We start from the raw sequence: 26,792 nt of genomic DNA, 5'->3' as shown, positions 1-26,792 counted from the left end.
TGTTCTTCCTAAGAAAATTGTATTCATCCTTCAAGGCTTAACTTAGATGTTACCTCCTGGATGGTCTTTTCCTGAACTACCCTGTAGTCATTCCTTCTGAGCTATATTTAGCATAGTAGGGTATTTATATGTGGAATAGGCACTCACTGAGCCTTAATTAGGAAATACTTACTCTTATTGTGAATTACTGGAACATAGACTCAAAATTTTAAAGTTGGAAGGGACTTTTGATATCTTCTTATACAATCCCCTACCCATACATGCATAACTTTTAATAGTATCCTAACACATTTATTTGTCCAACCTCACCCTGAGCTCTTTTCAGTAATCACAGGAGACTTCCCTTTTAAAACTAGGTCCTGCTTATACCCATGGGTACTTAAGGTGTGTGGGAGTATTTCATATAGTAGGATAAGTATAATCTTTTTGTGATGTCACTTTTTTGTGGTTTTAAATTTTAAGAAATAAATACTTTTTTGGGGTAATTACAGGTATATTATAGAAACAGATACAGAAGTTCATAGACCTCTTTTAGATGTCTAGACTGTTCTGAGGCCATGAGTTTATTCTTCTCTATGTAGTCTTTTCTTTAAGTTTATATCGAGGGAAATTTTTTTGGGAATTACATGAAGTAGGCCTCTTTGTTTTCAGGCATCTTTCACTGTTAAAAAAATTTCCCTTTTGGTAACTAGAATTCTAACATAGACTCACCCCCACTTACATAAAGTAACTGATTCTGCTAGCCATAAGAAACTTGATTAACAAGTGGACTAGATACATGTATTTTATCTGAGGAACATAAATATATCTCAGTTTAAAATCCTGAACTAAGGCTTCCCTGGTGGTGCAGTGGTTAAGAATCCACCTGCCAATGCATGGGACATGGGTTTGACCTCTGGTCCGGGAAGATCCAACATGCCACAGAGCAACTAAGCCCATGCACCATGACTGCTGAGCCCATGTACCACAGCTACTGAAGCCCGTGCACCTAGAGCCCGTGCTCCACAACAAGAGAAGCCACCGCAGTGAGAAGCCCACGCACTGCAGCGGAGAGTAGCCCCCACTCGCCACAACTAGAGAAAGCCTGTGTGCAGCAAGGGAGACCCAACATAGCCAGAAATAAATAAATAAATAAATAAATATTTTTTAAAAAAAGAGAGAATCCACTTGCCAGTGCAGGGGACACGGGTTCGAGCCCTGGTCTGGGAAGATCCCACATGCTGCGGAGCAACTGAGCCCGTGCGCCACAACTACTGAGCCTGCGCTCTAGAGCCTGTGAGCCACAACTCCTGAACCCGCATGCCACAACTACTGAACTACTGAAGCCCACGCACCTAGAGCCTGTGCTCTGAAACAAGAGAAGCCACTGCAATGAGAAGCCCGTGCACTGCAACGAAGAGTAGCCCCTGCTCACCACAACTAGAGAAAGTCCCTGTGCAGCAACGAAGACCCAATTTAGAACAAAGTGTATTAGTATCTTGCTTAGAGGACTGTCCTTGGGCTGTCTGTGCCAAGGGACTATAGTTTAGATAAGGTCTCTTTAAGTACCTAAGGAACTAAACTACTTAGTTTAGTTCCTTAGGTACTTAAAGAGAAGTGAAAGAAGGAGAGAAAAGAGAATACGACTACTTTGCCTTGTACTAAATTCTGTCCGTTTGGAAACAGCTTTGGAATTAATCTAGATATTCTAAGTATTAAATCCTGTAAAGGTTATTTAAGACCCCCTTCAGTTCTTTGTGCCTAGGCACTTGTAACTTCTAATTTCATTTCTTCCCAATTTTCTCCTTACTTCCCTTCATCCTTCCTGAAATGAAATGAAAAATAATATGGCATTTCCCATATAATCATTTCCTGTATTTTGAAGAGCCCATACTTTATTCTCCCTAATAAACTCTTCTAAGATAATCTCTTACTTAATTCTTTTATATAATGACAAATCAGTGCTTATGATTTCACAAATGATTTCAGTAATAACGAAAAAGAAACAACGTGAAAAATATCATAGGATTTGGGTAGAACTAGCAGACTAGGAATTCTGAATTTTAACCCTAATTCTAGTACTGATTTACTTAGTATATGTGACTCGTGAGGAGGCTACTTAACTTTATATATTTGCACATTGATGGTTTAAAGCTGTATTATGATCCTCTTGCTGTATAGGTGTGATGTTAAGTTATAAGATAACAGTACATAAATGCTAAGTAATACTAGTACGGCGTAGGACAAAATCGGTTTGTAAAAGCTTGGTCACAGTGAGTTTGTTAATTCTGTTGATTTTAGATGTAAAATACGTAATAAATGTAATGCCATATGAACGGCTAATCAGTAATTTTATGTCAGATTGGAATGACTATTCTAGAATTGAATATAGTAGTTATATAGAAATAGAAATAACTAACAGTATAACAGGTTAAAAAGAAAACTTTCGTGATGGTTTTTAAAATTAAGTTGAATAAAAGCCTGTAATTTCTAAGGTTATCAGTTTTTCCCCTTGTGCTATATAGCTTTGTTTCAAAGGTGTATATAGTGTCATGAATGTACTGTAATAGAATGTAATGATGTCATGGATTAGATGTTGGTCCTGACCCCACACACCTCAGAATGCATGTGCCTGTTTGTTTCTGAGTCTTCAGCATTTCCCGTGAATGGAATTCAGCACCCTGGATGTTATTAACAGAGTGCCTGCTGCCACGGAAGAGTGCCAGTTCAGTGGCCAGTGAATAATTTAGTCATCAGTTGGTGTGGCAAGATTGTATTACTTAGGAGAGAATTTAATATGTGCTAAACTTTGACATTAAAAAGAACAAATGTGTGTGTGTTTTTTTTTTGATAGAACAGTGAATTACAAAAAGTTTTGAATATATTCATCTAAAACCAGTGTACTAATTAAAATTTATTTGATTTAATGTTTTTAGAATTATAATAGTTATGGATGCTCACTGTCAGAAAAAAATTCAATAATACAGAAGCCTAAGAAGCAAAACAGGAACAGTTTTCCCCTTTATTGTGACTCTGCTTTATAATTTTTATATGTTTTATTCTTTAAACATTTCTCTATGATGTACATTTCATTTGTTTTCTGATAATGCTACCAGGAACCTTCTGGAAGTCCTTGGACACTTGAAGGTACATTTCCACAACATTTCTAGAAGGAGGATTGTTGGGTCAAAGGATATGTACGTTGTGCTGCTGGGCACTGCCAATTTCCTTTCAGAAATGTTGTACCATTCCAGTGCACAGTCTTACCAATAATGTGTGAACGTGTCCTTTTCCTCACATTCTTGTCATCACAAGGGTATTTCTGGTTTTTCAAATTGGTGGCTGTAAATAGGCAAAAAGCAAAATCATTTAAATTTTATCTTCACTCTTCATTACTTTTTTTTTTTTTTTTTTTTTTTTTTTTTGCGGTACGCGGGCCTCTCACTGCTGTGGCCTTTCCCGTTGCGAAGCACAGGCTCCGAACACGCAGGCTCAGCGGCCACGGCTCACGGGCCTAGCTGCTCCGTGGCATGTGGGATCTTCCCGGACCGGGGCACGAACCCGTGTCCCCTGCGCATCGGCAGGCGGACTCTCAACCACTGCGCCACCAGCAAAGCCCTCTTCATTACATTTTAAAAAGTTTTACATCTGTCTTCTCTGTCATACGTTGTACTGGTAGATACTCTTTTATGTGGGGAATGAGAATGTAAAAGTAAACAGAGTTCATATAAAAGCAGCATTTATTGACTGCTTAGTACCAGCCACTGTGCCAGAAACTTTTCATAATTACCCTTTACCCTTATAGCAACCATGATAAGTGGTAGTACTGTCTTTATTTGACAACTGGGGAATTTGAGATTCAGATACGTTGAGCAACTTGCGCAGTGGTACACAGCTCATTGCAGAGCTGTGATTTGAGCTCAGTTCAGTCTATCCATTTTACCATGCTCCTTCTTCAGAGATTTCCCCTCATCTTCCTGAAACTCCTCTGCTGAAGGCACCGATGACTGGTTTGTTAATCACCAAATTTGGTAGATTTTTTTTTTTTTTTTGAGTCCACATTTGGCTGGACCTCTGTCTTTCACTGCTGTTAGTGCTTTATTTTATTGAAATGTTCTGTACTGGTTTCCTAAACACTATACCCTCAGATCCTTTCACTTCTCTGACAAACTTTCTTGTTCTTTTTTTCACCTCTTAAATGAGTAAATTCTTCAGGGTTCAGTTTCGGCCCCTTTCTCATTCAATATAGTTGCCTCTTGGAGATCTTACTCTCTCCCATGACTTCAATTTGTTTGCTTAATATCGTAAATTTTCAAATACCTTCTTGTAGCCCTGCTCTCCCTTTGAACACCTAGTTTGTTTCCAGTTATCTCCTTGGGCAGTCTCTGGATGTTACTAACTCATGTTCAAATGATTCATCTTTCTCCCAAAGTTTTCTCATCCTCCCATATTACATATCAAAATTATTAAAGGAACCATTTCCTTTGTTATTTAGTGTTGGCTGTTTCTGTGCTATGTATCTAATCATTGTATGACCAGATCCTATTGATTTTACCTCTGAAATATCCTCATAGGTAAATTTTGCCATGCTCTTCTCACCGCCTTGTTCTGGTCTGGCCTTCTGTACTAGATTAGTAATTGATTTTTTAACCTATAGTGTCTGCCTCTTACTCTTCTTATCCTGCATTGTTAGAGGTGTGTTATGGATTGGTTTGAGAGATCACAGATGTGTGCACACACAGATGTATTAGAAGACTTTTTTTTTTTTTTTTAACTACTTTGCTCTTTTTTACCCCTTCAGTTCTGATCAGCAAATGTCACAAACGACCTTTTGGAAACCTAATTGTGGTGGCATCAAGATTATAGCATGCCTTTGTCCTTGAAATAGTTGTATACAATTGGAAAAGGCTGATAAAGTAATCAAAAAAAGGGATTAGAATACTTAAAAATGTGTGGGTAAAATGTTGTACTTAGGAAGCATTTGGTAACTTTCAATAGTTTTTATCGTACACCCTCTGATAACACTAGCCCTGTATATCTGTTATGTCAGGAGTCTCTCTGTGGTAAGGAGCTGTTTCATATTGTAGCGGAATGCTCTCTGGCATTATAAAATAAACGTGGATTTTTTCCTTTCCTTCCTGTAAGGCTAAGTTAATCATCAACAGTTCCTAAAGATAAAAATATTTGTATTAAGGATGTTGGATGTACAAGCAAATAGTTAGAGGTGGAAACAGCTACATAGGCATTTAGTCCAACTTACTTTATAGAAGAGACTAGTGAAATGCAGTATGCCTAAATGAGATTTGGCATATCAACATTTATAAATAACTCTTTTACATGTATGTAATGGGGTGTATTTATAGATTTTGAGTAATAACAAAGTAATAATAAATTATTCTCTGAATCTAAGGATATAGCTTCTCTGTAAATGGGAAAACATAATGGAAGAAATTGACAATCAGTGACTGCAAAAGTCATCTGGAAACAGGATATCATTTTCAAACAAAATAGTTTTAGAAGTATTTAGAAGGAATAAACTCATTGAATAAACTCATTTGAGTAATATGATGGTGAAGCTATGTAACATGACAGAAATGTATTTGAATCTTTTCAAGATTTTATTTACTCTAAATTGCTTTCCATTAATATATAAGTCCTTCAGAGAGACTAATATGTCATTGAATTAGTAACAAGATTCTAAACACGATATAGTATTTTGGATATGATGATATTCCTTTTTTAGGGCTTATAAGAAAACTATCCTTTTTAGTGGTTCATATGAGACATTAAATACAAAGTGTTTTCAAAGAAGGATAGAATTTAAGTAAAAAAACAAATGAAACATACTTATGTCTGGTGCTAAATAATACCACATTATTTATTCACAGGTTCATAATTTCAGCTCTGCCACTTATTGTGTCCCTTAAAGCAAGTTGTTTAACCTTTCTGAACCTCAGTTTACTCATATGTAAAATAATATTAGCTACTTTAAAGGTTCTTATGAAGGTTAAACTCCATATGCATGTAAAACAATACAGTCTTGGGACATTTTATAAGTAGAAGCTACTTAAAAAAAAAGTGTATGGTTTAAAGGAAATTAATAATGGTAACAAGATGATAAGGAGTCTCCGATAATTATTCTCTGGTGGCCTACATTAGGTATATGTGCTGCTTTATTCTTTGGAGTAGAAACTGTGAAATCTTAGAAATTGTGTTAATATTGGTTAATACAGACATTTTGGGAGGAGGGGTAAACTTACGTTGACGTATAAGATACAGTACACAAATTTTAAGTTTACAGCTTAATAAATTACAGTGTGAACTGACCCATATAACCACCACCCAAGTCAAGTTTATTGACTGTTTGGCTGTCCTAGTTTGTGAAGTTTCTTTTGCCTAATTTTCTTTTTTTATAAATTTATTTATTTGTTTACTTATTTTTGGCTGCGTTGGGTCTTCGTTGCTGCTCACGGGCTTTTCTCTAGTTGTGGTGAGCGGGGGCTACTCCTCGTTGCGGTGCGCGGGCTTCTCATTGCCGTGGCTTCTCTTGTTGCGGAGCACATGCTCTAGGTGTGTGGGCTTCAGTAGTTGTGGCACATGGGCTCAGTAGTTGTGGTTTGCAGGTTCTAGAGCGCAGGCTTAGTAGTTGTGGCACACGGGCTTAGTTGCTCCGCAGCATGTGGGATCTTCCCGGACCAGGGCTGGAACCCGTCTCCTGCATTGGCAGGCGGATTCTTAACCACTGTGCCACCAGGGAAGCCTTTGCCTAATTTTCTATTTGCTTGGCTTTCTTATTGTTCATTTGTGGTTTTTAAAGTATATATTCTCTATATGAAACTTTAGGAGAAAAATAACTTCTTCCATTCTGTGGTTTGCTTTTCACTCTCTTAAGGCTGCCTTGGGTGAGTACGTGGACTCTTTTAATACATAATAATCTTATTTTAAAATAGTTTTATTTCTCAAAAATTTCCTTTATAATTAACACCGTTTGTGTCCTATCTAAGGGATCTTCATGTATTCTGAGTTCACTAAGATTTTTTTCTGCTTGTTTTCTTTTAAAACTTTTATTGTTTTACTTTTCACATTTAGCTCTGCCATTTTTTGGGGATTGATTTTTGTGTATAGTATGAGCTAGGGATTAATGTACATTTTTTTCCACATGGATATCCCTTAACTGAGCACCACTTATTATTCCACTACATGGAAGGGACAATTTTGTCACAAACCAGGTGACCTTATATGTGTGTATCTGTTTTTGGATTCTTTGTTCTGTTCTATTCATTTGTCTATTTTTATACCAGTATCACAGTGTCATTACCATGATCGATAGTATGAGTCCTTTTGCTTATTCTTCAAAGGATTGTTTCTGGTCCTTTGGATTTCTAGATGAATTCTAGAATGTGTCAGTTCTACAAAAAATACTTTTATTTTTGAAGCATATATATATATATATATATATATATATATATATATATATATATATATATACCCCTGGGAATGCTTGGGGAGTTATTTTCCTTCAGCACTTTAAAAGATGTTATAGTCTGGTGTCCATTATTTCTATAGAAAATTGGCTCCTTTGATGATGGTATGTTCTTCTTTCCCTTCTGGGTACATTTAAGGTTTTTTCTTTGGTTTAAGCAGTTGACTATGGGGTGTGTGTGTGTGTGTGTGTGTGTGTGTGTGTGTGTGTGTGTGTGTGTGAAATTCTGCTTGGCCTTATTTAAATCCCCTCCCTCCCCAGTATTTTACTGTGAAACTTTTCAAACTTAGAAATAATTTGAAAGGATATACAGTGAACATGCATATACTCACCACCTGGATTCTACAATTAAGATTTTGCTATATTGGCTTTATCACAGATATCCCTGTATCCATTTGTCATTCCATCTTTATTTCATGAGGCAATTCAAAGTAAGTTACAGACATCAGCACACTGTACCATTAAGTATTTAGGCATGCCTCTTATAAAATAGCTCAGTATTTATTTATGATTCTTTGTTTGGAAGTACATGTTATATACAGTGAAATGCACAAATCTTAAGCACTATCCCAGTGAGTTTTGACAAATGCACACACCTTTGTAACCCAAATTCCTATCGAGATATAGAACATTACCATCACCCTAGAAAGTTCCCTCATATCCGTCCCTCCATCTCGGCCCTTTCATTCATATCTACTGATCTGAGTTTTTTCATGACAAATTAGTTTTTCTGTTCTAGAACTTCATGTCAGTGGAACATACCTTTTTTCTAAGGTTTATGTCTCTCAACGTGAGCATTTTGTGATTTACTGGTATTTTTGCTTGTATCAGTAGATCATTTCTTCTTATTGATGAGTAATTTTTCTGTCACAAGATTTCCAGGCCTACGTTATACTTTTCCCCACTCAGTTCTGGAATCAGCCATTTCTCCAAGGGGCCTTAGTTCCTTTTACTATGGGAATGGTATTTAGAAATCAAGAATTTGTTTTTTTAACAAGTAGATTCCAGGTTTTTTTGCCGAAACTTTCTATCATTTCATTCATTCTCTTGAACTTTTTTTAATCATTATTTTAAAGTCCCTGTTATTATTTCAATAACTAGGTAACTGTGAGGCTGCCTCTATTGATTTTTCCTCCTTTTGTTTCTTTGCATTTGATTATAGTTCCTGTTAGGCTGGTATCTTTTTGTTTGTTTGCTTGTTTGTTTCTTTAGCACTGGACCTTGGGTATTAAGTGTTAGATAGCGTCACTCCTGTGGTATTCCTGCTGAATAGATAACCTGAACCTTCTCATGAGGAAACATTAACTAAACACAAATTGAGGGAAATTCTACAAAATAACTGGTTTGTATTCTTCAAAAATGACAGTATCATGAGAACCATCAAAATGCTGAGAAGCGCGTTCAGTATTTTCTCCTTATATTGTTGTCTACTCTGAGAAATAAGTATGAGGAAGTTTCACTGTAATTGAGTAAAATTTGCTTTTGGCATTTATTTTGATGATTAAGTTAGGATTCTATGGATGCTGAATTGATATAAAAGGAGAGGATAGGTATCATATCCGAGAGTATCTTTCCGCCTTTAAGGCATTGCATTCTTGTCTAAAATGGAAAATTTGGCTGACTTGAGAATAAAATGTAATTGAGTATGCAACCATGTGAAGAATAAATTTTATTTTTGGGGAAAAAAATGTTGTGGAGCTCTTCCAGATAAGGGGAACTAAAGAGACATGGGTCTGGGAGTTATTTATTTTTAAGAATTGTTTATTGTAAAAGAAGACATTATTGAGACAGTTGACAAAATCTGAATAGTAGCACCACATTAATATTGATTTCCTGGTTTTGACAAATACGCTGTAGCTATGTAAGAGGCTCCCCTTGTTTTTAGGAAGTAAACACTGAATGAAGTATTTAAGGGTAAAGGGATACAGCGTCTGCATCTTAACTGTCAAATGATTCATAAAAATCATATTTGTGTGTGTATATAAAAGGATAATACAAATGTGGTAAACTGTTAACATTTGGGAAATCTGGTTAAGGGTGTATAAGAATTCTTTGTATTAGTTTTGTAACTTTTCTATAAATCTAAAAGTATGTCAACATAAAATGTTATAAGGAGGGGCTTCCCTGGTGGCTCAGTGGTTGAGAGTCTGCCTGCCGATGCAGGGGACACGGGGTTCGTTCCCCGGTCCGGAAGATCCCACGTGCCGCGGAGCGGCTGGGCCCGTGAGCCATGGCCGCTGAGCCTGCGCGTCCGGAGCCTGTGCTCCGCAATGGGAGAGGCCACAACAGTGAGAGGCCCGCGTACCACACACACACAAAACAAATGTTATAAGGAAAAAAGTATGAGAAAAATAGTTATATATTTGCTGAGTTACGTGAAATTTAAGAATTTCATCTTTAAGAAATGGCATGCTCTAGAGTGCCACCAGGTTGTGTAAGAGATCACTCACTTGGTGAGTGATCTAATCTTCTACCTGCTTGTTAATGCATAGGTATGTGGTCTTATGATTAAATAACACATTTGCAATAGTTCATAAAATAAAATGATCTATCTACATGGTGTTGAGGAGCTTGGATTTTCACTGAGACTGTGTAGGTTTGTTTATAAGCCCTCCCACTTGCTGAGAGAACTTGGAAAGTTACTTCTGTGCTTTAGTTTCCTCATGGCTACAGTGGGATAATACAGTACCCACCTCTTAGAATTTAATGAGATAATGAATATAAAACTCTTAGCACAGAATCTGATTCCTCATTAGAGCTCAATAAACATTTTTGTTATTTTCAATAATTTTGCAGAATTGAGTCATTTATTGCAATTAAATAATTTTTGTTGTCTGATTTAGTTTCAACACACTGTATAGATTATGAACTTCTGTTGGCATCTACTGATGATACATTATGATTTTAAATATATCTCATAGTCAAATAAATTTGAGAAATCCTGTTTTTTTTTTTGTTTTTTTTTTGTGGTACGCGGGCCTCTCACTGTTGTGGCCTCTCCCGTTGCGGAGCACAGGCTCCGGATGCGCAGGCCCAGCGGCCATGGCTCACGGGCCCAGCCGCTCCACGGCATGTGGGATCTTCCCGGACCGGGGCACGAACCCGTGTCCCCTGCATCGGCAGGCGGACTCTCAACCACTGCGCCACCAGGGAAGCCCCCTGTATTGTTTTGTACTTCCCTCCTAATCACCTGTAGAATAAAGATTACAGCATTTATCTTATTACCTCATAGAACAAAATATTTGAAAGGGTTGTAAAATACAAATGCAATGTAAAATATTAATAATATAGTCCATTTATATGATCTGTGATAATTATACATTGACTTTTCTACATCCAGTAGCATATAAACCAATATATAAAAAACAGACACTTTCAACCTCAGTTGCTGACATGTTTTTCCTTTATTTTCCACAGATACTTTTCATATTCCTCTACCAAGCTTCTCTCTCTTGATATGTTAATAACAATTTCCTCAGTTTTCTCTCCCGTAAGATGGAATTTTGAGATCTTGCAACTGTTCTTGGTAGATAAAACATAAAATAAATAGGGCTGTCTGTAAGCGAAATAAATTTCTGACTCCTACCTTTACAAAATATTAGCTATTGATCAGTCATAGATGTGCAAATTATTGATGTATACATCTTTTCGGGCGTTGGGCTCTAAGTGATACATTTAGCATACTGGTAATGACCATTAAATCTTTGCTATCACCTATCCTCTACCTCTCAGGTTTACATTTAATAGATTTTGAAGGTATTTATTATTACTGCAGTTCTTTGTACTTGGCGCTTTGATCTGGAGGCGCTTTGATCTGGATCATTGTGCAGCATACTTAAAAGATTAAGTAGCCTTGCAATTACGATATTTTTAATTGTGGTATTTTTAGCCTATGACTCAAGCTACATTTGAATGAGTGTCTATTCTAAGAGCCTGTACTTTGATTACATTTGAACACATTATTGAATAGTTGCAGTTACAGTCATAAAAGCAATTTGTGTGAATATCCAGTATTCTGTAGCGTTGTTATTGCCTACAGCAACAAGTTTCTTATCATGGTAAACACTCGTGACTTCAAAAAGAAAATATTTCTAGAAGTGATTGATTGGCTCTTTTGAAATTTATTTGCCTTTCTGAGAGCACTGAAGTTTTGTTGGTTGCTTTAAAAAAGCACCATTCTGCAGGATATTTAAACAAGTGCTGATTAAGCTGGAAGTAAACTCCCTAGTATATTTTAACAGTCATCCTTCTTTAAAGTTCCAGTTGTACAAATGTTCTTTCATATTTTCATAGATTTTAGTTGCATTATGATTTGGAAGATTCTTGGAGGTATTCCAGTTCCCCTGTTGTACTTCGAGGAGTCTCCTTCGTGATAGCCCCCGCAGACAGTGTAGAGCCTCTCAGGGATACTTCCAATATTCCTTCCCTCCCAGCGTCAGAGATTCTCAGTAGGCAATTGTTCCTGGTAATAAAAGGAAATAAAAAAATTGAGTTAACACTGATTATGTAGTTTGATAGTTATAGTATTAGAAGAAAACACGAAATTCCTATAAAATTTAGGTGACTGAACAATTTTAAACATTAGTCTTGTATTGTATGAGATGCTTGTTTTAGTAACAAGTATTATGGAAATGTATACTTCTCTGTCCTTTCCAGGTTGATTCCTCAGAGATAATTGCTGATAAAACTTGGATGTGTATTCTTTGCTAGATTTGCTGTGCTTGTATAAACACATGTTTATTAGTGCCTGCATTTTATAACCACTTTAGGTCTTTGCTGTCTTTTGCTAAGTAAAGGGCTTTGCCTTGTAAGAATTTATTGAGTGCCTGACGTTATATTTATTAGTAATCACACCTACTGGATGGTCACATCTACTATTGAACTTATTTCCTTATTGCTTTTGTAAAAGGTTGTTGTAGTCATCTTTTGGAACACAGTATCTGCCAAAATAAGAGCCGTATTTTAACTGAGAAGTATCCAGCAGATGTCTGTGTATTTAACATGGAAGATTATTTATGGTTAAGATGAGTAAATGCTTAAAGATCAGGAAAAGGACTTAGTAAAATGTCAACTATAGTTCTTTTAACATATGTCAACTATAGTTCTTTTAACGTAAGTGTATATCTCACATTTCCCTGTTAGTCTAAAAATCAAAGGTGATATATTGAAAGAGAAAAGAACACATTAATGATAAGTATAGCATCTCAGTGGGAGGACTTCTAGTAAGATAAAAGTCTGATAGTTTTAGTAATCCTAGGAATTATTTATTTTAACACTTAGTAGTTAAAGCATTGATCCTGAAGCCATAACACCTGGCTTTAAATCCCAGCTGCTCGTCACACTAGCTCTATGACCCTTAAGCAAGTTGCTTATCCTTGTGTCTATTTCTTTATCTATTAAAAGGATTGGTATGAATATCAAATGGGTTAATATTTATAAAGTGCTTAGAACATTGCCTGGTTCATAGTGCTAGGTAACTGCTTGATGTTACTTCTGTTATTTATTTTAAAGGATTTATACAGAATGAAAAGTAGGTTTAAAAAATGACAGTGAAATACTTTTTTCATTTGATTGTCCTAGAAAGCTAAAGACCAGTTAGCCTCAAAAAAGGCATAGAACTATTAGGTCAGTTAGTATTTTCTTATTCTGTGGAAAATAAAACTAGAACATAACTTTAATTGAATTGTTAAAAAATACCTTCGGTGTCAATTTCTAGGTTTTCTGTTAGTTTGGCTTTCTGTGTTTCTTTCAGTTACAAGATTTTATAATTGAGATGGTATGGTATAGAGAAAGACTTTTGGAATAAGGCATTTGAAATCTCATTTCCATCACTTTCTGGGTAACTTTGGGTAGTGTATCAGTTATCTGTTGCTGTGTGACAACTCCAAAACTTAGTTGCTTCAAAAACGATTTATTATTTCTCATGATTTTGTGGACTGACTGTACTCAATTGAGGGGTTCTTCTGTTTTACGTGGAACATTTTGTTTACCAGCATTTTTGATCTCGGAACAGAACAACAATGCTGAAATCTGTTTTTAGAACATTTTATTTAAATGAGCTAATGTGTTAAAAGTTATTTCTGTGATGCCTGGCCATTGTTAAAACTCAGGAAATGGTGTTGATTTTTATTTAATAGTCAAAACAATTCAACTGTCCCAAATGTAAAGTGGCTAGCATGTAAAAAAAGTCTCTTGGTTGATACTTGTTTGGCTCATGTGTTTGAGTTAACAAAGCTATTCACAGCAGAACGCTAACAGCTTCCACTGGTTGATCAATTCAGTGAACAAATAAATGAGTGAATGCCTACTATATGCCAGACAGTGTTCTCAGTGCTGGGAATATAGCATTGAAAGAATTAAAGCTCTTTCCCTCACGGGTTTTATAATTAGTGGGGGAGGGGAAAACAGATAATAACCAAATATATATATCAGTTGGTGGCAAGTGCTATAGAGAACACTAAAGCAGGATAAAGGAGGAGAGGTAAGTATACGTGCTGGTGGGGGCTTACCCTTCTGTTTAAGGTGGTCAGGGAAAGCCTTTCTAATAAGATCTTTGGGCAGAAACTCAAAGTAAAATGAGGGGATCAAGTCCTGCTGTTCCCTCTGCCTGGAACCTTCTTCTAGATAAATGTAAAGGTTTTGAGGCAGCAACTATGGTTAGAGACAGTAAGGAGGCCAGTGTAGGTGGATGAGAGCAAACAAATGGGATAATGGTGGGAAATACTAGATACGGCTTCGGGCTGAATCACGTATGACCTTGGAGGCCATTGTGAGGAATTTGACTTTACTGTGAGATGGGAAGAAGCTCTTGGGAGGTTTTGAGGAGAAGAGTGATGGCGGTCTGACTTGTGTACTAAATGGATCACCCTGGCTGCTAAGTTGAGAGTAGATGGTAGAGGACGGGGCAGAAGCAAGAACAGTTGGGGAGCGTGCAACGAGAGATGCTGGGGGCTTGCACTGGGGTTGTAGCAGTAAAGGTAAAGTAAAATGGTCAAATTCTGGATCTGTTTTGCAGATAAAGTCAATGGGATTTGCCGATAAGTGTGGGAAGTGAGAGAAAGAGGAGAGTCAGATTTGATTCTCGCACAAATTATGGGCCTGAGAAACTAGGAGGATAGAGTTGTCATTTCTGAGATGGGGAAGGCTGGAGGAGGAGTGGGTTGGAGGGAATTATGAACATGTTTTGAACATGTTCCGTTTGAGATATCTAGTAGACACTCAGTAAGAGATGTTGAGTAGACAGTTGGATATGTAAGTCTGGAGTTGGGGAGAGAGGTCTGGGTTGGAGATACACATTTGGGTTTTAAGAATAGAGGTGGTATTTAAAACTGTGTGATTGGATGAGATCACCTAAGGGAAGTGAATGTAGTTAGAGAAGATAGGCATCCAAAGACTGAGCCTTGGGGCACCCCAGAATTTAAAGGTTGTGGAAATGCAATGGAACTGGAAAGGAATCTGAGAAGGGACCGCAGGTGAGGTAAAGAGGAGAACAGAGTGGTGTCCTGGCAGTCAGTTGCATACTGTTTAAAGCAGGAGAACACAATCAACTGTGTCAAATACTGCAAGTCAAATAAATCAAGGATGTGGCAATGCAGTGGCTGGTGGTGACTTTGACAGGAGCTATTTTGGTGGAATGATGGGATAATGAAAGCCTGATTAGAGTGAGTTCAAGAAAGGGGCAGAATTGGAGGCAGCTTTTCTTAACAGTGCTTTCAAGAAGGACTGGTGTAAGGGGGAATAGAGAAATGGGTGATGGCTGAAGGAGAGTATATAAACAAGAAAGTTTTTTTTTCTTTTTTTTTTCAAAATGGGAGATATGGGATATATATATATGTAGAGAGAAGGAGGGAGAGGGAGAGAGAGGTTGGTGATGAGAAAGAGTGGGAAATTGGTGGAGTGATGTACTTCAGTAAGTGAGCATGGGTGCCTTAGATAGAAGCACTGACAGATGCAAGTGGGCTAGTAGATGTGGTGGCGAGAATGTGGAAGTTTCTTTCAAATCCCCCCCTGCCCCCCAGTAAAGTTGGATGCAAGGACAAGAGTCAGGAGTGAGGATGAGGGAGGAGGTGATGGTTTGAGAAGAGAGGAGGTGTGAATTAGGACAGTGGGAGTATGAATAAATTAAGAGAATGTATATACTGTTTTACATTTTACATAGATTCTTTTACTTAGTCCTTTGGATAATTTTCAGAGCATGCTACATCAGTAAAACCCCATTTTAAAAATGAAAATACTAAGGCTCAGGTAAATTCCTTGCTGTTAGAGGGATTGCTAGGTGTCTGTTGAGTGTTTAAAATCTAGCTCTATTTAGATGATTTGCATTATTTGAAGTCAGTGCTTCCTTACCAGACTCCCAAGATTTGTCTTCCCAGAACATTCTGCAGAGATTTTTAAGTACCGCTATAGCAAAACATTCTTATGAATGTTTTTACCCCAGAATTTACCCATGACCTGTGGTTGACCCCCAAATGAGATCACATGTTGTGCCATTCCATTTGTATGACATGTCCAGAACAGGCAGATCTAAAGAGACAAAAAAAAAAAAAGACAAAAAAGAGACAAAAAAAGAGAGACAGATCTAAAGTGACAAAGTAGATTTGTGGTGGCCTAGGGATGGAGGAGTTTGGGAGGAATGGGGAGTGACTGGTAATGGATATAGGGTTTCTTTTGATGGTGATGAAAATTTTCTAAAATTGATTGTGGTAATGGTTGCATAATTCTGTGAATATACTGAAAACCATTGATTGTACCATTTGAATGGGTGAATTGTATGGTATGTGAATTATGTCTTAATAAAACTGTTATTATAAGAAATGCCTTCTGCATCACCTGCCTCAAGAGAAGACTGTACTGATTTTATTATTTTTATCTTTATTGAGTTTACCATTTATTTACCTTTTCCAAGTTTGTGCTGCATTTCTCTGGTATCTTCTTTTTTTTGTTTTTTAACATCTTTATTGGAGTATAATTGCTTTACAATGGTGTGTTAGTTTCTGCTTTATAACAAACTGAATCAGTTATACATATACATACATTCCCATATCTCTTCCCTCTTACATCTCCCTCCCTCCCACCCTCCCTATCCCACCCCTCTAGGTGGTCACAAAGCACCGAGCTGATCTCCCTGTGCTATGCGGCTGCTTCCCACTAGCTATCTATTTTACGTTTGGTAGTGTATATATGTCCATGCCACTCTCTCACTTTGTCACAGCTTACCCTTCCCCCTCTCCATATCCTCAAGTCCACTCTTTAGTAGGTCTGTGTCTTTATTCCCATCTTACCCCTAGGTACTTCATGACCTTTTTTTTTTTTTTCCTTAGATTCCATACATATGTGTTAGCATACGGTATTTGTTTTTCTCTTTCTGACTTACTTCACTCTGTATGACAGACTCTAGGTCCATCCACCTCACTACAAATAACTCAATTTCGTTTCTTTTTATGGCTGAGTAATATTCCATTGTATATATGTGCCACATCTTCTTTATCCATTCATCCGATGATGGACACTTAGGTTGCTTCCATCTCCTGGCTATTGTAAATAGAGCTGCAATGAACATTTTGGTACATGACTCTTTTTTTTTTTTTTTTTTTTTTTTTTTTTGTGAGCGGCCATGGCTCACGGGCCCAGCCGCTCCGCAGCATATGGAATCTTCCCAGACCAGGGCACGAACCCACGTCCCCTGCATCGGCAGGCGGACTCTCAACCACTGCGCCACCAGGGAAGCCCTCATGACTCTTTTTGAATTATGTTTTTCTCAGGGTATATGCCCAGTAGTGGCATTGCTGGATCATATGGTAATTCTCTTTTTAGTTTTTTAGGGAACTTCCATACTGTTCTCCATAGTGACTGTATCAATTTACATTCCCACCAGCAGTGCAAGAGGGTTCCCTTTTCTCCACACCCTCTCCAGCATATATTGTTTCTAGATTTTTTGATGATGGCCATTCTGACCAGTGTGAGATGATACCTCATTGTAGTTTTGATTTGCATTTCTCTAATGATTAATGATGTTGAGCATTCTTTCATGTGTTTGTTGGCAACCTGTATATCTTCTTTGGAGAAATGTCTATTTAGGTCTTCTTCCCATTTTTGGATTGGGTTGTTTATTTTTTTGTTATTGAGCTGCATGAGCTGCTTGTAAATTTTGGAGATTAATCCTTTGTCAGTTGCTTCATTTGCAAATATTTTCTCCCAGTCTGAGGGTTGTCTTTTGGTCTTGTTTATGGTTTTCTTTGCTGTGCAAAAGCTTTTAAGTTTCATTAGGTCCCATTTGTTTATTTTTGTTTTTATTTCCATTTCTCTAGGAGGTGGATCAAAAAGAATCTTGCTGTGATTTATGTCATAGAGTGTTCTGCCTATGTTTTCCTCTAAGAGTTTTATATTGTCTGGCCTTACATTTAGGTCTTTAATCCATTTTGAGCTTATTTTTGTGTATGGTGTTAGGGAGTGTTGTAACCTCATACTTTTACATGTCCCTGTCCAGTTTTCCCAGCACCACTTATTGAAGAGGCTGTCTTTTCTCCACTGTATATTCTTGCCTCCTTTATCAAAGATAAGGTGACCATATGTGCGTGGGTTTATCTCTGGGCTTTCTATCCTGTTCCATTGATCTATATCTCTGTTTTTGTGCCAGTACCATACTGTCTTGATTACTGTAGCTTTGTAGTATAGTCTGAAGTCAGGGAGCCTGATTCCTCCAGCTCCATTTTTTGTTCTCAAGATTGCTTTGGCTATTCGGGGTCTTTTGTGTTTCCATACAAATTGTGAAATTTTTTGTTCTAGTTCTGTGAAAAATGCCAGTGGTAGTTTGATAGGGATTGCATTGAATCTGTAGATTGCTTTGGGTAGTAGAGTCATTTTCACAATGTTGATTCTTCCAATCTGAGAACATGGTATATCTCTCCATCTATTTGTATCATCTTTAATTTCTTTCATCAGTGTCTTATAATTTTCTGCATACAGGTCTTTTGTCTCCTTAGGTAGGTTTATTCCTAGATATTTTATTCTTTTTGTTGCAATGGTAAATGGGAGTGTTTTCTTAATTTCACTTTTAGATTTTTCATCATTAGTGTATAGGAATGACAGAGATTTCTGTGCATTAATTTTGTATCCTGCTACTTTACCAAGATGATTGATTAGCTCTAGTAGTTTTCTGGTAGCATCTTTGGGATTCTGTATGTATAGTATCATGTCATCTGCAGACAGTGACCCCATGCACTGTGAAAATCCATGGATAACTTCACAGTCAGGGCCCTGTATCTGCGCTTCCACCTCCGGGGACTCAGCAACCACAGATCCTGCAGTGCCATAGTGCATATCTATGGAAAACATCCACCTATGAGTAACACACACACACATGCACGCACAGCACAGGTTTCAACTTTGTTGTGTTTATTCTCGTGGCCACTCATCCTTGACATGTGCGTGCATACCTATTTGAACAGTAATGTAACAGGTAACTCCCGTCACTTGTGTTCTACTTTTTTACTTACCATTCAGACTTAGTTCCTGATTGACCCTAGGGTTTGTAATTTTGTTTACAACTTCATAAAAATAGAAAGTCCCTCACTGATCAACAGGGAGTGTATGAAAGGAAAATTGACCCATTCTGACTCAGGGCAACATTTCCTGGTTTTGAAAGACACACACCCACTTGGTAGTGCTTACATATGTCCAAGTACTGATCCACTGAAGTGGGGTTGCTTTCTTTCTTGGTACCAAACTTTGCATTCTTAAAATAGTTCGCCATCTACCTATTTATGCTGTAGATTTGTAATAATAGACAATTTCCAAACGTCTGAACCTTGTCTCAATCATGGGGCTCACACATTCTGTCTGGTATCTTCTTATTGTCAAAAGTAGAGAGAAGCATGTAGCTATACACTTGTATGTAGAGGAGTATCATCAAGAGAAGCCTGGATAGCTGTACCTTTCATTTTTACTGAGTGACATTTCTGACAGAATCATCAGAATCTGGCCCTTAGTTTTGTCATTTCAGAAATTATTTGATCAGTGTCCTAGACTTGACCAGACCTGGGTTCTGTCACTAGATTCTCAAGAAACTGAAATATATCAGCATTATGCTAGTTTATTAACTTTAATGAGAAACGTTAGGCAGACTAAATAATCAAGTTGGCCTAAGCATTATATTCTCTGTATTTGAAAAAATAAGTTAGGAGTCATATTATGATCACTGTTTTCTTGATGGCCATGAAATCATCGCATGAGTTAATAGTTTAATGGCATTTGCAGGGATAACCCAGGGCATCTTTCTCTTATAAGAATATATTTGTTCCTAGAACTTGACATATTGAGTTCCTGAACTGAGACATCCCTTTTCCTAACACGGCTTGGTTTCTCTGCCAGTAATTGAATTTTCAGCTTAAAAAAGTAAATAAAAATGAAATAAAGTAATTCCACTAATAGTTATCTTCTTTTCTGAGTGATGGTATTTCACTATGTTCTTAATTGAGCCATCTACTTCTAACATTCTTTTTGAGTTCTCTAGCAAAAGACCCACAAACCATTCAGAGTACAGTTTACCCACTTAAAAAAAATTTTTTTTAGCTTCCCCACTTTACCTGTATGTTATACCAGTGTTTCAAGGTTTTAGAAAAGTAAAAAAGGATTTGGTCTTAATGAATATTGATAAATTTTATTAAAGGCATATGGCAAAAAAAGGAAACATGGCATTTTATATATAGATTGCCTTTGTTACCATATAACCTAAGGTTTTGAATTGGTTTGTGGATTTGACACTTGTCTTCTAATTGTGAGTTATTATTTATAGAGTGGTGAACAACAGGTTTAGTTATACTCTCCATCCAATGGACATGTTTAATGTGTGCCTTGCCTGTCTACAAAAGTACAAATGATATCTGTTCCCTGCTATATCCTTAGCACCACCACATTATAGCTGCTCAGAGGGGAGTTAAGTTAGATGAGAAAAGAAGTGGAAGAATTTCCTTTAGGTGTAGAACAAAAGATTTATTTTAAGAGTGGTCCATAAATCAGAATCTCTGCTGTGGTCATTTATATACAAAACTATATTTAGCCCAGAGGAATAATTTGAGAGCCAGTTAAGATACAACCAGAAAACTAAGCTTTATTCATTACTGACAGATGGATATATTATTCTTTAGTGCATAATTTGATTTTTTTTTTTTTTTTTTTTGCGGTACGCGGGCCTCTCACTGTTGTGGCCACTCCCGTTGCAGAGCACAGGCTCCGGACGCGCAGGCCCAGCGGCCATGGCTCACAAGCCCAGCCGCTCCACGGCATGTGGGATCTTCCCAGACCGGGGCACGAACCCGTATCCCCTGCATCGGCAGGCGGACTCTCAACCACTGCGCCACCAGGGAAGCCCCATAATTTGATTTTAAAAGTTTATTTTATTGTAAGACTAGCCAGCAGAGCTCTGACAGCTCTGGCAGTTTCATCTAGATTGTAAATGCTTAACGGTATTGCTTTCCCACCTTTTTACATGTGATGATACGTATAGAAAATATAATGTTTTATGGCATGCCATGGTAAACTGGAGAGAATTTAGCCACATTTGACTCAGACTTGGTGAAGAAATTTATTACATTTTCTTTATGATATGTAGTATTATAAAATACAATACCGAAGCTTTTGGGAAGATAGTTGTGGCAGCCTTGGAATTGTGCCATTCTGATCCACTTCAAGAGAACCCCCTGTGAAGAGCAGTTAACTGACAGCCTCCAGCTGTTGTGCCTTTTGGTTATGCCTCAGTGCTCAGCAGAGGCCCCTTTGCTGCTGGGCTGCTCTCAGCCAGTGACCAAACACAGTGGGGGTCCTAGAGCTGTTCTAGTTTGATGGGGAACTAGCCTAGCAGATAATTTTTGCCTGGGGACTCCCCATTGACCCTGCCAAGATTTTCTCTTAACAGCACTGCTGTTGGAGGTTCTTTCCACCCAATTCTTCCTTTGCACCTCTTTCACAGGTGTCAGAACTGCTCAAGGTCTGAAGCTCTCTTCACCTATTCCTTCTTCCTGTCCCTGAGTATCCTTCAGAGACATTTTTCCCAAGAAATTTCTTGCACATCTTATCTGCTTCTCAGAGGATTTAAACTGATGCAATAATACATAATGAATTTGTATAAAACTTGCAGTTAAAATTCTTTCATTTTTTAAAATGAGAAAGTTGAGTTTGCTTCCATAAATACAACTTTTGAATCTTAGATTTGTATTTGAAGTGGTTTTATACAATTCCTAGTCAAGAGTTTGAAAAAATAACTCTATATTCTTGTCACTGTCTTGGCTTGAAACTTGGCTCATTCATTAAATGGTAACAAATGGCAGAAGGAATTCATCACTCTTTGTCTACTTGACAGAAACTCTTCTTAATTGTTAACCAGATTTCAAATAATTTTGGTCTCTTTAAGTTGAATATCCTAGATACTATCATTTTGTTAATTTTCCTTCATTACCAAATGCAATGTTGAAGTTTTCTACAGTAGCCAATTTCAAGTCCCATGAATTTTCTATATTAATTCTTTGAAAATAATCATAAAGCTCTTATACACAGCTATAGCTCAGTCTTATTAATAAGTCTTCAGGATTCAAATTAGTACATGATTAAGTATCACTAGTGAATCTTATTTACTCCATACTTTTGAAACAGGCTGCCTTTTGCTTTGAACCTTTTAAAGTACAGATTGGTATATACCCTTTATAAACTCTTGTGTCCATTTCTCTTTCTTTCTGCCTAGACTTCTGTTCTTTGAGGCCTAGTTCAAACCCACATTTCACACTGATGCTTTCTTTCCTTTGTGTGACTCAACCTGTGTTGGCAAGACTTATCCGAGAAATGTTTACTGAGTGCATATTCTCTGCTACGTTCTGTGTATAAAATAGTGAACAAAAAAGGATAATATCTCTATATTGTGAATATATAAGATTGATAATTTAGTGTAACCTATTTTTTTCTCTTTTTACAATACAGTTTAGCATTTGATTTTAGCTGAATATAACTCGTGTGTACATCTATACACTTGCTGAGTATTTTGTCAAAAGAATGAAGACCTTTTATAACTATGTTTTAAGGTTCTTTTATGCCTCATAACATCTCCCCATGACACTTACTTGTTTTTCACAAGTACTTCTGCATTAAGAGTCTACTGAATCTTAAGTATTAATTATAGCAGAGGTGTTTAGGAGTATAGAGTCACTGGACAGATCCCAAATCTATGGTAGAAAACAATTTGTTTATTATCCTTTGAACTTATTCTGATCAGAAGAGCTGTAGGGAGGAGATGGAATAGTTTTCCCATTGGGTTTAACTACTTGAGTCTAGTGCTTTGGTTCTCCACTTTGGCCATGTATTGGAATCACCTGGGGAGCTTTAAAAACTACTGATGCCTACCTCCCATCCCCAGAGTTTCTGATTTAATTGGTATAGGGTGTGGCCAGGACAAAGGGATTGTAATGTGCAGCCAAGATTTAGAACCACCGCATTAGGAGGTAGTGACAGTCAGCACTCTCAGTTAAAAAAAATTAGCAGAAGGGTTATTTTTTTAACAGTATAAAATATACGCTGAGGAATCCTGGGAATAGTGCCATCCCAATAGTAATGAGGACCCATATCTCATTGAGGGAGTTCCGACTGGTCAAGTCTGGGAAAATTAGAGCATCAAAATAAGTAATTATAGTAATAGATTATAACCCATTGAATAAAATAGGAATCCATTATACTTACATAGGTAAATACATGAATAAATTGAAATTGATTATTTGTACAGTCTCAAATTGAAACTCCACAAAATACTTCATTACAGAGGGGAAAGGAGAAACTTGATAGTGGAGAAATGTAGCAGATACCATGTTAAGTAGTCAGAGTGAATATTATCAGTAGTGGAGCAAATCAAAATTTTGTACCACCTGATAGCATGTAATGAGAAAAAACCCCCATCACTTTTTAAACATTTCTCCCAAAGATCTATAACCCTCATCTAATTACAAGAAGACATCAGACAGACCCATACTGAGGGACATGCAACAAATAACTGGCCTGTAATATCTTATGCTAGGGTCATAGCAATCAAGGAAAGACTTGAGGGACTATGCCATATTGGAAAAGACTGAAAGAGATATGACAGCTAAATGCAGTGCATGATTCGGAATTAGATTCTTTTTCATAAAGGACGTTATCAGTGTCATTGGCCAAACTCACAGTCCGAGGCTTAGATGGTAGAGATGTATCAGTATTTGTTTCCTGATTTTGATGATTGTATTGTGATATTGTAGGAGAATATTCTTGTTTGTAGGAAATATGAAGCATGCCATTATTTGGCAAATTACTCTCAAGTGGGTTAGGAAAAAGTATTTATTGTACTGTTCTTATAACTCCTCTGTAAGTTTGAGACTGTGCAGGATAACTATGATTGTATGACTGTATTTAGAGAACTCTTAGAACGTTAATTTTCTTGTGGAAAAGTCATGTGAAGTAGCAACATAATTTATCAGGGAATTGTATCTTTCATGAAATAATTTTCCAAATAATCAAAGCTCTTCAAGTGCTAAAATGCTTTTTTAACTGTTTTGATGTATCCTGTACTTTTCTGCCTTTTAAGGCTGAATATATTGAACTTGGTCTTATCTGTTTTGGATAACAAATAGCCCAGTTTTTATTATTATCTTCTGAAGTAATACCCACGTCTAGATCCATGGTTAGCCTTTGGGGTTTTGTTTTGTTTGGTTTGGGTCTTATCTTCCAGTGTCTGGCTTTAAGTTCTGTTGGTGTCATGGTGCATGTATTTTTAATTTGTCAGTTCTCTTTCTAGTGTGTTATTTCTAATCTCCTGTAGTCTCAAGAACAAGGTCTATGCTTTTCCTTTTTTTACTGTCATGTTAGTAAAACTCAGATTAAGTATAGATATTTTATCATAGCAATGTTGTACTCATAGCACCCCTTGAAGTTTAATTCAGGATTATGGCTAGGTTTCAACAAGTTCTGAAAAATGAAGAATTACTATAAATAGTAGATGATTTCGCTCTCATTTTACAAACTTCTCTTAGAATGTCAGATGAATCGGATAATTTTAAAAGAAAACCGCTGATTGATTGATTGATTATTATTATTATTTTTTTAAATTTCAGAGCTCCAGAGATTATATTGGGGTTGCCATTTTGTGAAGCCATAGACATGTGGTCACTGGGATGCGTGATTGCAGAATTATTCCTTGGATGGCCTCTCTACCCAGGAGCCTTGGAGTATGACCAGGTAATAGAACTGTCGTGATAACCCAGTAGAATTGGTAGAATGTAAAGAAGAATAATAGACTTACAGGAATGCATTTTCCCAGGTATACAATACATGTGAGACTCCTTTTAGAATAAATTGGCAAAACCTTGGATCTAACGGAATTTAAATTCAGGATCTCAAAACAGAACTTGATTTTTAAAGTGTTTTCATAAACAAGGGTATAATCCACAGGCCTGAAAACCTTTTGGGAGAATTTTTTTGGTACCATTTTTATATTATACGTATATAAAGGGCTGGACTGTGTCCATTTAAATAATAGTGCTTTGCTTGGGTGACAGACATCACTTGGGTGATGACAGCTGAAATGTCAGCCTCTCCCAAGGAATAAAAGTCATCATAGCTACTGGTCTTTAACCAACAATCTTTACTGGTCTTAAGTACCTCAGTCACCCTAACCCTCTTTAGTATTTTTAGCTGTTTTTGGTGGTGCTAAAAGTCTAGCTTAACATTATTGAAATGACTCTCAGTAAAATTCAGCAAATCACCTCATTACACACTTTTCATGGTAGTTTTCAGGTGTGTTCATTAGTCTCTCTAAGCTACTAGACAATGTTGTTTGCTATTTATTTGGTTTTTAATATCAAGATTCTCTTTTTGGTAATTGTTATCTTCTTCACTATTATTTGAAAGTTTCATAGCATCTCCCTTATTAGAGAGATATATACTCAACTCATATTTTAGTAGAAAATGTTAGTCAGAATTAACAGTGGTTACATATATTTTGTCTGGCTTGTATTTTTATTTAAATGTTATACTATTTAACTTTCAAACATGAAAAAAATAGAAAACAGAACATTTTAAAGCACACATAACTTGTAGCAACATGCCTGATTTCTAAGATTTAGCTTTCTATATAAAAGGGGATATGAGAGGTAGTTAATTTAGTGACTTAAATGTTGCTGAGATGACCCTAAAAGTCATTTAATATTAATTATTAAATTAGATGTTATCATTAACTTTAATCTATCCTCTTCCAATGACTTTCTACCCATAAAATTTCTCTTTTAGGCCAGGTTTTTTTTTTTAATATTCTCTACTTTCCCCCTCCATGTTGAGCATACCTCTTAAAAGACCATTTCTATAAAAATTTCCATACATTCTAGCTTCCTTCATCTTTTTACCCAATCATTAACTTTGATGCAGGTGCCAAACTGTTACTAGTTTTGAAAGAGTTAGTGATCTAGTTGGAGAGTCCCATAATCCCTTAGCTGCTGAAGTACTGAGGTACCTGTCAAATTCTAGAAATATACCTTTGGCTTTGTGGACCACAGTTTATGACATGCGTAGTACTCTGGAGCAGGACACCATCTAGTGGCAATATAAAGGTCAGTTTGCTGTTGTACTCTGGATTTGGACTTTACAGTTCTAGTGTTGGACAACTAATGTTGATACTGAAAGGGACCCTACAGATTATCTAGTTACTACCCCTTCACATTTTATAAAGGAGAAAACTGAGGCCCGGAAAAATGAAATGACTTGTCAAAAGTTACAGTGGTAATTTAACACAAAGTCCTGACCAAAGCTCAGTTTTTCTAAAATCTGTAATAGATTTCTTTTTTTTTTTTTTTAAAACTGGGAGGTGTTATCTGATCCAGATTCACAATATTTTCAGAATGTATATTACTTTAATTCCAAAAGGGTACAGTAATTGAAAAAAATTATTAGCATACAGCATCAATAGCCACACAGTTATCAATTCAGTGTTTTAAAAGGTATTTTCCAAAATATATGAATGCAAACGAATAGGAGTGATGTGTTTTTTGATTCCAATCTTGGACTTCATACTCATTTTCAAATATGATGCTTGCTGTAGAGGTTTTGATAAATGTCTGTTTTCAAGATAAGGACTATCCCTTTATTCCTAATTTTAAGTTGTTTTAAAAATCTTAAATTGGTTTTGGACTCTGAAATGCTTTTGTGCATCTATCAAAATATTCACGAGTGGGGTTTTTTGGGGTTGTTTTTTACTTTAGTCTATTTATATGGTTGAATTTCATAAAATTTCCTCAACTCCCTGGATTATGACCATCTAATTAAGATGTGA

The 26,792-nt window shown here is 36.6% G+C and overlaps 1 protein-coding gene across 2 annotated transcripts in view; it reads left to right on the top strand.

Moving 5' to 3' along the window:
- The window catches only part of HIPK3 (homeodomain interacting protein kinase 3), a gene marked incomplete at both ends in the record, with an annotated part of 62,691 nt that overhangs the window by 15,963 nt on the left and 19,936 nt on the right, over positions 1–26,792 (top strand). For both annotated transcript variants that reach the window (XM_079707451.1, XM_079707450.1), the window contains one exon: positions 24,583–24,706. In XM_079707451.1, coding sequence (XP_079563577.1) covers positions 24,583–24,706 — 124 coding nt within the window. The remainder of the gene's footprint in view (positions 1–24,582; positions 24,707–26,792) is intronic.

This window comes from Hyperoodon ampullatus, assembly GCF_949752795.1.
Source record: "Hyperoodon ampullatus genome assembly, chromosome: 7".
Taxonomy (NCBI): Eukaryota; Metazoa; Chordata; class Mammalia; order Artiodactyla; family Ziphiidae; genus Hyperoodon; species Hyperoodon ampullatus.
This window is presented reverse-complemented; position numbering and strand designations above follow the sequence as displayed.